At 34.9% G+C, this 12,473-nt stretch overlaps 1 protein-coding gene across 4 annotated transcripts in view; it reads left to right on the top strand.

Annotated features, from left to right (window-relative positions):
* fam184ab (family with sequence similarity 184 member Ab) overlaps positions 1-12,362 on the top strand; it is a 134,940-nt gene extending 122,578 nt beyond the window's left edge. The window contains exons 16-20 of one of the 4 annotated variants that reach the window (XM_082148185.1): positions 549-666; positions 1,227-1,286; positions 1,761-1,865; positions 3,951-4,159; positions 11,711-12,362. In XM_082148185.1, coding sequence (XP_082004311.1) covers positions 549-666; positions 1,227-1,286; positions 1,761-1,865; positions 3,951-4,159; positions 11,711-11,792 — 574 coding nt within the window. In that variant the 3' untranslated portion in view covers positions 11,793-12,362. The remainder of the gene's footprint in view (positions 1-548; positions 667-1,226; positions 1,287-1,760; positions 1,866-3,950; positions 4,160-11,710) is intronic. The other 3 variants (XM_082148186.1, XM_082148187.1, XM_082148188.1) reach the window with 3 other exon arrangements.
* The last annotated feature ends 111 nt before the right edge of the window (positions 12,363-12,473 follow it).

The following is a 12,473-nucleotide window of genomic DNA, read 5'->3' as shown; positions in this document are numbered from 1 at the left end:
ATATCATCATGAGGATCTGATCAATGGTGTTTAATGCATTGTGTTCAAAGCGCAAAGCCATCAGCTTTGTTTTCTAACTGAGCTGAAAGTGTCAGAATAGTCAAATGTCACTCTCAGTAATGAGTCGCAAGCTCAAACAGATGACAGACTGATTGTAAACAGACTGGAGAGAGGGTTGGTTGCTCAGTTTCTAAACCATGTGAGTTGTCTTGCTGCCAAGTGACCGATTTGAAGTGCTCTACATAGCAACTCCACAGCCCACACAAATAGCACTCTGCATGCTATTTCAGTTGATAGTTTTCATTAGCTTGTTGCTAAGCTAATGCTGCAATACTGTAATTAGCATAAAAACACATAAAACACATAAATAATTGGGTAAAATAGTCAATTCTTGATATTTTTTATGAGTTGATCTACATTTCTCTCGCTCCGTCCACCATCTGGAACTGGAGGAAAAAAAGGTTAAATGCTAATAAGAAAATGCAGTTATGCATTTAGACATTGTTAACCACACATTTCAAGGTTGAAGACATGTCTTTGCTCCTCAGGTTGGAGGGGACAGAAGACAAATTCCGGAACAGAGAAAGCAGGCCCGAGGATCTGCAGACAATAGCCGAACTGAAGGACATGGTGGCCGAGAGAGAATCTTTGGTCAAGAAACTGGTGGTAAGAGCTTTTTAAGAAGTGTGATATGCTCATTCACAGCATCTCAGGTTTATTGTGCAATTCCTCAGCTGTGAATCTTGTTACACAAGACGAGGTATCCCACGGGTGCACAGTCCTGCTACATCCTGCTGAGATTAGCAGTCTCGCAAGACTGGAGGGGGATCTATTACAGGACAGACAACCCTGCTGAAAAGACCAGCTTAATCCTGCTCTAAACACAGGGACAACCGCATTCTCTACCAAATGCTTTCCTAAAACAATGTCGTTAGACGTTTTACATCCATGTTTCTTGTATCTTTCCGATTTAGACTGCAATAAAATCACACTAGCACCTGCTATAATTACAGCAGATGTGCTGGTCTTTTCAACAGAGAATTTACCTTATGCATTGAAATTAAAAACTTTTTAATTCACTGATGCATTATCACAAATAAAGTTGAATGCGCTTTGATTAATTAGCTGAACTGAACCAAATCTGAAATGAAAATGACATGAATATGATTTGATATTGAAGAATATATGACTTTTATAGTTATATTTTTCTTTGTTTTATGTGACAGAGTGGAAATGTGATATTTGATGAAAGTCAAGAACGAAAAAAAACAGTATCAATGTCAAATGTGAGTTAAATGATGATGTCACGTCATTATGTAATTAATGTAATGAGAGTTTATAATTATTTTGAGGAACATTAGTGGTAGGGAGAACATACATAGTTAACATATTGTTTATATTTACATTTTATGAATTTATATTTTGTATTATAATGTTAAACATGAAAACCAATTCACATTTTATCATGGCAAGGCTTTGATGTTTAAACTATATATTTTTTTACATTTGTATTAAAATTGCAATAGAATTTCTATAACTGACTGTGTCATGTAAAATGCATATACAAAAAAATATATATATATTAAACAATTTGACAATTTGTATCATCACATGATCTAGTATTTTTAATAGAAGCTTATAATAATTTTTTTATTCATATATTTAAGCTTGCAAAACAATTTTTGTGTTTAGTGCACTGCATGTTCTGTAGACAAATGGTATTCCATGAAAATCGTGAGAGCATCTACTTTTCTTTACAGGATGACAAGAAGTTCTACCAGCTGGAGCTTGTAAACAGAGAGACCAACTTCAACAAAATCTTCAACACAAACCCCAATGTTGGTGTCATTAACCCTCTTGTCAAGGTAGGATTTCTTTCTCGTACTCTACTATGCCCTTGTGTGTGGAGCTGGTAATTATTTAGTTTGAGTTAGAAATAGTTGCTGTTCCAAAACCTAGTGATCTGATCAGGCTCCATTTTAGTTTGGATGCTGGCTGTTTGCATGGGAAACACACTTTTGATACAAAATAGCTTGGCAGAGCACAAATAAATTAAACAAATTGCATGTTTATAGGTGCATACTGTACATTCTCTCTACATCGTTTCTAATGTATAGAGAGTAGACATTGAGGCAGCTCACTAAGTTTTGGAAATGTTTTAGGATTAATGCATTTCTCAATGGGGCTTGATAGTTCTTCTTGAATGTCATTTCTTACACTGTATCCTAGCCAGGCATGACACAAAAAGCGATAAATTACATGTGTACAGTACCTTGCAAATCTGAGTTCCCAACCAGTGGTCAGTTGCTTCCACGGTGAAATCTCATTGGTTCAAAGTATATTAAACATCAAAAATATTACTGTGAAAATGACTTTAGCAGAAGTGTTGTACTTGGTAAGGATGCAGTGTTACTGTGGTGCAATCAAACGCAATACAACTGACATGCCAGACTGGAGATCATTGGTAACACTGTTCACCAGTATGCTGCTGGAGCTCTTATCAAGCGCACACACACGTACACACACACACACACACACACACACACACACACACACACACGTTTATTAAAGGGTTTGTTCTCCCAAAAATGTATATTCTAATGATTTACTCACCCTCGTGTGATTCCAAACCGGCATGGAAAACAAGAGAATGTATTTTATTGTACTGGTTGGTTTCTTACATGCAATTGCAATGAATGGAGACTGAAGCTTTCAAGCTTTAAAAAGGACACAATACACACATAGAAAGTATCATAAAAATAGTCCATACTGCGTGTACACTATATTTAAATACCTCTGAAGCCATATGATATCTATATTATTCTTATTTGTTAATGAAATGTTCTTTTTATTTTATTTTTGTACACTGGAATACTACCAGTACTACCCATGCTAAAATATTTTTGTATTTATCTTAGTATTATTTATATACTGTTGTAATACTTATTAATATTTTGAATTAGTTTGTCTTTTGTTATGTAATTTTGTCATTTGTGTTAATTTTTTACTGAATATTAAAATGAAATTTTTACATTTTTAAATAATATATAAAAAAAAAAATTATAATATTTTTTTTTCATATGTAGAATAAGCATTTAACTTTTATGTATTTGATTAACCAACCACGGCAACATTTCTTTTTAAAATTTTGTTTATATTTAAGTTTTACATCTAATATTTTATTTCAATTAACTAAAACTATTTTAATAGTTTTGGATTTAGTTTCTGATATTTTCATTGAATCGGATTCAGGAAATTATTATCTGTTCGTCTGTTCTTCACTCAGATCTGTCGTACGAGTTCATCAGAGTTCTATGGACTTCTTTTATGATTCTTTTATGGGCACATTTTGAAGCTTAAAAGCTTGCTATTGCATAAAAAAAGAGAGACCAGTACATTATACAAGAATATATTATACATGATGACTGAATTTTCATTTTTGAGTGAACCATCCCTTTATAACTTCATGTTTCTCCAGAGCTTAAGAGGAAATGATGTTTGTTCCATACATCACAGCAGTTCCTGACCCAGTCTAAACAATGTCATTCTGTTTCACCAGATATTTCACTGTTGCCCTCATCTGTGTTCTATAACTTCCAAGTGTCAGTGATTACATGTGCATATATGTGTGTGTGTGAGTGTCAGTGTCTCTTGTTACTCCGCGTTCTCTTCCTGTTTAGACATCCAGTTCTTCTTTGCTTTCCAAGCCATTCTTTTTTCAGTCTGAAAATTTTCAACAGCCTCTTCCTCTGACACATCTCTTTCGACTCATTTTGATTTGATTGGCTGAGAGCGACTGATGCTTCCTCTGCTGAGTGTTGCGAGCTTGACTTTCAGTGGGACGTTTGTTAGGAAGCAATCATTAGGAGATCAAGAGAACTTCTTAAAAATGGAGCATCAAGCTCTCCCAACTTCCTTTTTTTGTTTGCTTTTCTTGTCGTCCTATGTAGCAAAAGCGAAAGAACGACAAGTCAGCCACCCGATTCAGCAGCTCGGCCAATCTTAGGGCCAATGTGGAGGCTACGGGGACAGGGAGCGGACAGCCCCAGCCCAACCGCCTCGAACCAATCCCCAACTCCCCCATTCACCAGCTGGAGCCTAACACGAGCAAACCCCTGCCCCCACCGACCCCTCTCACCGAACCCAAGAAATTGACGAGGTGAGGCGCACCTCATCACGGCAGACGCCTCGCTCTCTGCACCACGGGCCAGCGGACAAACACATCGCCCGGGCAGCTGTGGTATCCCTTTTATGTGCCAAGGAAATGCACACGGAAACTTCTGATGGTTTGCTTTGTGTTTGCGTCTCCCAGGCTCCTCTCTGCCTAACAGAGAGCGTGAAATCCAGAATTAGGGCTCCGATCTCCTTAATTAAGCTGAATAATGAGTGCGCCGCCCTGGTCTCGGACTGGGGTCGTGTTAGAATTCCAGTTTGGATTGCTGCTATTTGAGGGGAATACATTGAAGGATTTAAGTTGCCAAGCAAAAAAGTCATTCACGTTTAATATTATTTTTTATTTTTTTTATTGTACTTTTGTAGTCGGTACACTTGTTCGGAATGGAATACTACCATACTGTACACATTTCTTAAAATATACTGTATGTATGGAATACCCTACTATATTTTGCAGTATACAACAGAGCACACTATGCTGGGTACTGTATCTCATAATGCAATGCTTTCTGTTTGGCCTTTCATTTCATCCAGTGATGAATGAACCTGAACATCTTTTTATACATTGTTTTCTTATTAATTTCATTATTGATCGGACTGCTAAGGTTATGACATTTTACATAAAATCAATGTTATTTTAATATTATTTGTATACTAATATAATATTTATTTATATTTTGAATTATCTTTTATTTGTATTTTTTTTTTTTTTGTTATGTGCTTTTGCCACTTTATATATTTTTTTAAAGTATTTCTATTTTGCTGTAATTTATTTTTATTTCAGTTTTAGTTTTAGGAATTGTAATACTGAAGTTTAAATTGATTTATTTCAGTTATTTGCAAAAGCAGCAGTTCTAATTTTCTGATTTTTTTAATAAAATTTTCTCATTTAATATTTATATTTTATAATGACAACACTGCACTTAATAAATATATATATATATATATATATTCTCATTTTCTTAATTAATTTCTAAGATGCTTACTGCATGCCGCTTGCTGAATTAAACATGCAGCGTAATGCAGTCCTGCTAACAATATAGCATACTACTTTTTGAAACATTCTCATTGCATATCGCATACTATACTGTATAAAACAGGAGGCGATATGCAAGAAGCTAGTATTCCATTCCGAACGCAGCCAGAGCATTCACGTAAGGCAAATAAAAGGGATACTTGAGCTTTTTCCTAACATTGATGTACATGAATGCATAATGTTACTTTCTGAAGTCCCATACATGAGCTTTGGAAATGGCATTGGAATGCAAATGGGAGCATGTGTCCCCACTGTCGCAGTGCATGCTGGGAGTTGGTGTCTGTCTCTGTGTTGTGTTTTCTGTTTGTGTTGGAAGTTATACTCATCTGTTATGTAACTGTCTTTTACTGTCCTTGAAGACCACATTACATGGGAGAGAATGAATTGCATCTGTGTGAACATGTAAATTACACTGTTTTGGGCTTTATATACTCTTTAATTATAATATTCCTACTCTTTATTTTTTCTACAATAAACCTTTGCCTATGGCTCTGCTTTTGCAGTTGGCATGTTGTAAGCGGTGGTCGTGTCATGCATGTTTTGCTGAGTCACTGTCTCATCTGAAGCACCATTGCGTGTTCTTCCTTGCATGCTGGTGTGAATGTAAATGAGGTGCAAGTGACGCAGCAAGGTAGACTTGTGTGGGGTTGTCCTGTTTTGTCATGTGACACTCATATGGCTCTCACAGTCTATCAGGTTCAGTTCATGTCAGGGTGATATTTGGTCCACTTAGCAACTGAACTAGAGTCATTTTTTAAGATTCAAGTGGGGTCTTTTCTCATAATCAGAACTTTGTTGCCTTTTTATGAGTATTGTGATTTAGGAGCCATTCACACTGAATGCTTGCACTTGAGCAAATATTTTAAAGTGTATTTGTAATTTGACACTTGAGTTTTGTGGCTTTTAGTCGATATGTGTTCGCATTAAGGGCATTTATATGCTAATGTACTCCTAAAAGTTGACAAAATTCACTTTTAGTAGATATGCACATTTAAACCGTCTGGGAAAATAGAGAAAAAAATACTGATTTTTGTCCAGTCGAATGCTCTCTAGAATGAGAAGTGGGTTATTATTTAAAACTTTTGATAAAAAAATTGACAGTTGTTAAAAAAATAAAAATAAATCCTATCCAAAGTCATGTTCTAATAGGAAATACATCAATGCCAATTTCAATGGGGTTTTTAAAAATGCAAAGAGATAAATAACTAGATGCATCACAGTGGTCAAAGGTCTCCATCTAGCTTATGTTTACATAAGTTAATGTTTTAAAAGTGCTATATTTTTTATTTGATGCTTGAGTTTTGAAGCTTTTAGTCAAAATGTGTTTGATTTTAGGCCATTTATATGCTAATGCACTCTAAAAGTTAGCAAAATTATATTTTAGCAGATATGCACATTATAAAAGGAAAAGTATGAGAAAATGAAGAAAAGAATATTATAATTTTTTACACATTTCCCTGTCAATTGCTCTCTAGAGTAAGAATGAGATTTTTTTTTTTTTTTTTTTTGGGATAGTCTGTATCACTTTAAAATAAGGTCTCATTGGTTAACATTAGTTAAAGGGCTAGTTCACCCAAAAATGAAAGTTCTGTCAGTAATTACTCACCCTCATGTCATTCCAAACCTGTAAGACCTTCGTTCATCTTCAGAACACAAATGAAGATATTTTTGATGAAATCCGAGAGCTATCTCTGCCTGCTCAGTATTGGCTGACTCTGTTCACATGTGTTGGGGTTCTGACAGGTCAATTTAGCTCAAAAGGAATTATTAACTAATTTATAGGGAATTCGAAAGAATCACTTATTACGGCCGAGCAAATGACTCGTCCGGCGTTCATTTGAACAGGCCAAAACGTACAGCTCTGCAGCGGATATAAATATCCAAACTAGTGAAAACACTATTTATTAGCAAGGTAACTTAGATCAGTAGTTTAAGACATTAAATTCATAAGCACATAACAAAAGAACCCTTATCTTTAAAATACAAACAAGACTTTATTGATTATTCTAACACATAAAACTAATATCTAACACAAACACACGCACACACATTCATACGAGTTGCAGAAAGAAAGAGAGTGAGGAAAGAATGAGTTTTAAGAGTGAGATGATGAAATCCCAAGTTTCTACATGCACTTATAAGACCTGACCTGAACGAACCATCAATCATTAATTTAACCCTTCTATCGTTTCTTAGGCGGGTTATTAAATTTATATCAATGCACCAGTTCAGTTTAAGAGTCTGGAGCAGGGTTTTTGTCTTAAAGTGGCATTTTTAAGTTTCCGAGTTCATCACTGTGCCACAACACACACATAGCCTATATATATATATATATATACACACACACACACACACTCATATAAATACACAAACATTTTACATTTTCATAATGGCTTACACAAATATTACATAAATTTAAATATTTCTCTTGAAATTTGTTTTAGATTTAGATAGACAATTTAATAGTATTTATAACTCCTAACTAGAGATGCACCGATTACAATTTTCTAGGCGTATTCCGATTTCCGATTTTTCATTGACTTTGACCTGCCGATACCGATTTTAGCCGATTCCGATTTCATTTTTTCTAACCACTTTACAGCACACACAAATATTTATTTTCTATATATATATATATTTTTTTTTTTTTTTTTTTTTTTTTTATAAAATACAATATCCTTTTAGCCAAACTGAATAATAAGGACAAGTTTAAATGGGTACATTTTATATAAATATTTTTGAGTCTTCATTTTCTTTTCTGACATAACCTAATCCAGTTCTTGTTAAAACACACTTAGACATGCACATTCTGTGCATTTTGGGCACTTTTGTTTGAAATCATATTTATTTTGGCCATCAAAAGTGTGCTTTCACTTTAATTGACCGTGACCAGCGCAGACAAAATAGACTCGGCGGTGAAACCCCCACTTCACTGCTGCTCACGCGACGCTCACGCGCTGCCCCTGCTGCCGGTGTGAATGCACTCATTGTTTAACATGCACGGCGAAAAAAATATGCGTGAAACGGCCGTAATTCACGAGGTTTCCTACATGTGCGTTCCGTGTGCACGTGTGATGCTGATGTTGCGCGATGTTAATCATGTGGAGCCCGAGTGCATTTGACCGGCATAAAATCGGCATATATCAGACTGACCGGCCGGTCGCCGGTCATGGCCGATCACGTGAAAATTGGCCAATTCTGGTCACCAGCGGATCAATCAGTGCATCTCTACTCCTAACTTAATAAAATACGCTTTTTTTACTATGAGTAATTATTACATTAAAACGTAGATCTGTGTGCATGTAGACTACTTTATCTGAATGAAATACATACACATCTCTCGCATTTGCTTGCGTGGAGATTGCAACCCTGGGGTCGTTCAGAGGTCCTTAAGAAGAAGGAGGTCGGGTTTGTATATCTGTCGTGGGATCAAGCAACCTCTACCGTTATCTTTGTGGGTCCTGAGCTTTGCTATCTCTGAACCAATCAGTCTTTTCCAAACTATCTAACATTGACAACGTTCCTCCTTTAGTTGGACTCATCTCTTTGAAGCTTGCATGGCCATAAAGTTCTTAGCTGGGGGTTTTCGTTGGTTAGCGTAGACTGGCTGGAGCCTGGATTTTATGGTTCTGGATTGGTGATTTGGGGTCTGGAATGTTGAGATCTGTGTGGAATTATGTTTGAACAAATCACCTGGAAGATTCATTTGTGTTTGGTTCGCCCTCAAATCCTACACATGAATTCATCAGATTTCATCAAAAATATCTTCATTTGTGTTCCGAAGATGAACAAAGGTCTTACAGGTTTGGAACGACATGAGGGTGAGTAATAAATGACAGAATTTAAATTTTTGGGGTGAACTATCCCTTTAATGTATTAACTAACATGAACTAATAATGAGCAAATTAATCTTTGTTAATATTAGTTAATAAAAATAAAGTCGTTCGTTGTTTCTTCATAGTTCACTGTCACTAATGTTAACAAATAAAACTTTTGATTGTAATAATGTATGAGTAAATGTTACAATTAATATGAACGTAGATTAATAAGTGCTGTAGAAGTATTGTTCAAGTACTGTAGCTAATGTTAACTAATGAAACCTTATTGTAAAGTGTTACTGGATAATCTTTTTGATATGTCCTATCCAAACTTCCTGTTTAATAGGAAATACGTCAATAGCGATTTCAATTGGATTTTCTTTCTTTTTTTAAATGTAATTTTCAAGGCATGAAAAAAAAAAAAAGCTAGATGCATCACAATGGTCAAATACGTCTGTGTAGCAAAAAAACAAATGGTTAAAAAATAGTGCAAGAATGCTGTGTGCACAGCCATCAGAATGCATTATAATAATAATCATTTAAAATAATATTTTTGCAGAGATGCCAATATGCATACCTCCTTCTAAATGAGTCAAATGACTCTGTTTCAGGAGCGCTGCTTTGAAGGTGTTTAACTTTCATGACCGTGTGTCTCAGTGCAGGTAGAAGTTACATTAGTGCTGAACAGGCTGATGCAAATGCTCAATTGAGTGTTAAATTGAGTTTGCTGCAGATCAGGCTTAAGGGACCAAAGCACATTGATTTTAATGCAGATATGAAAGAATAGAGATTAGATTTCAAGCCAACAATACCAAAGATTCAGAAGTTCGAATACACAAGATCAGGTTGACTGAAGATATCAGCACTGATCGAAACTCTGAGTTTGTGTATGAAAATACCGTGGATTTTTATTTTTGTCTGGAGGCTGACTCAACTTTTCAAACTACTTTCACATTAGAGTAATAAATGCCGTGTTTATTCATCCGTAGTCTCTGCATTAGATCATGACCAGATGCATCAATGTTTCAAAATGTCAAGCTTCAATCTGATTGGCTGACTTTTACAGATTTTACAGAAGTCAACTGGCACAGTTTTTGATCTTTTTGTTTACAATTTAGTTCCTGAATTTATATTGAGTTGCAGGATGCAAAATAGCAATTCTAATTTGAACGTGGATTTATTTTAACTTTATTTGAACGTTTATTTGAATCTCCTTCAAATAAACGTTTAAAGAAAGTTAAAAGAAATCCATGTTACTGTAATTTCCAATAAAAAAAGTTTGGATGGATGGATGGATGGATGGATGGATGGATGGATGGATGGATGGATGGATGGATGGATGGATGGATAGATGGATAGATGCATAGATACCCTTCTTCTCTTTGCTTGAACTTATTTTGTCCATTAGATCGAAAGATAGAAGTGGTTGAAAGTGGACAAAAGAGACTAATTTAAATACCCGGGGTAAAGTGGAATTCGTCTCCCTCGTCCACTTGTGATCCTATCTACCAAAACGCATCTTAATACCAGGTGTTAACAGGACCTCTGAATCTCCAGACTTCCAGACGTGAAACTCGAGTACTTTCTGAGTCGGTGTTAGAAGCCCAGACATCAGTCAGTCAGCACACAGAAAGAAACCTTTCAGCTTAGAGGAACTCTTTCTTCTGACTAAAGGTGTGTTTGTACTTTTAAAGAGCAGAGTTGTGAGCGAGAAAGAAAAAACAAATTCTCCCTAAACATTGACCTGCAGGGCTGAATTAATCAGGATTGAAAGCGGGTTCTGTTCCGGAAGGTGAAGTGTGACGCACACCGCAGACTTCACCTTGACAGAAATTGATTTTTATTTTTATTTTTTAGCTTGCTAGGAAGATTTTGCAGAGAATTTGTTAAATAAACTTTGTATCTACTCAAAAAATTATATAAAATATGTTTTGATCAAAAATACAATAATTGTGAAATATTTTTACATTTTAAAATAACTGTTTTCTATTTTAATTATATTAAAATATAATTTATTCCTGTAACGTCAAATCTGAATTTTCAGCATCATTACTCCAGTCTTCACATGATCCTTCAGAAATCATTCTAATATGCTGATTTTCTGCTCAAGAAACATTTATTATTATTATCAATGTTGAAAACAGTTGTGTTGCTTAATATTTTTGTGGAAATAGTGATACAACTTTTATAGTATTCTTTCATGAATAATAAAAAAAAAGTATTTGAAAGAAATTTTGTTGCATTTTAAATGCTTTACTGTCACTTTTGATCAATTTAATGCTTACTTGCTGAATAAAAGACGGGATAAACTCTTTAACAAATAATATACATGCTCTTTTTTTAGTAGTGATACCATGGTAATTTGTTAATGAATGATTACCATATTCATAACCATGGTATTTACATGATACATCATATAAATCCAGTACTTTCTTTGCAAGTGCAATGGCCTATTGATGTCACTCGGTTCCTGTGATGTCATAAAAAAATAAAATAAAATACACACGCATTCACACGTACGTACATTAAAAACACACACCAATCCAATGGTTGCTATGCTATCAGTACTGAAACTCAGACTGCAGTTTACAGTGGTTTTGTGATTCTCTCCGTGTCTCTGACTGTCTTTCTTTCTGTTTCTTTGTCTCTATCTCTGTCTCTCTCTGTTTGTTTTTGTCCTCAGCCCTCCTGAAGGAGAAGAATCACCCGTAACCTCTCCAGACCCCCAGAGACAAGAATGGTTCGCTCAGTACTTCTCCTTCTGACTTTTGCAATTAAAGAGCATGTCGACCAAACCAAACAAAAAAGACAAAAAAGTAATACATTATTTAACGACACATCCTTTCATTTGTTCTTTTTTTCTCCCCACTGTGAATGGGTTTCTTGTTTTTACAGTGATGATAGGTATGTTTGACATTTCATTTACCGCAGTTTCTATAGAGTGGTGCATACGCTGCTAATTGCTATTTGTTAAAAGAGAGAAAAAAACAGTATTGTCTCCTCTGTATCTAATTTTAGAATGCCACCGTACTGACTTTGTTACAGTTGCATTATCAATTTTGGTAGGATTAAACTGTTTGTATGGATGTCTAAACACAGATATAATGATGTCTCACTAATTTTAAAATAAATGCATATTTTATATTTATATTACTGGTGTATGCGTAAGAATAAATAATTATTGTGACATTTAATAAAGTGTGTCTGTTATGTGAGTGAACTTTTACCATTCAAGGAACCAAAAGCAAAGAACATATGATTTAAAATGCCTGTATTTTCATATACATCAACACATATTGCCCTGAAAGAAGAAACAATAAACACTTTTATTGTCATTTGGCTTTTTCTTGATATAAGAACAGTTACCCTTGCAACGATGAATCAATAATCGGATATGAGAGGTAAGTTTATGTGTAGCTTTAATTTATTTTTAATTATAAAAAAGT

The sequence above is a fragment of the Leuciscus leuciscus genome, assembly GCF_965113295.1.
Source record: "Leuciscus leuciscus genome assembly, chromosome: 19".
In the NCBI taxonomy this organism is placed as follows: Eukaryota; Metazoa; Chordata; class Actinopteri; order Cypriniformes; family Leuciscidae; genus Leuciscus; species Leuciscus leuciscus.
Note: the sequence above shows the minus strand (reverse complement) of the source record. Positions and strands in the feature narration are given on the sequence as shown.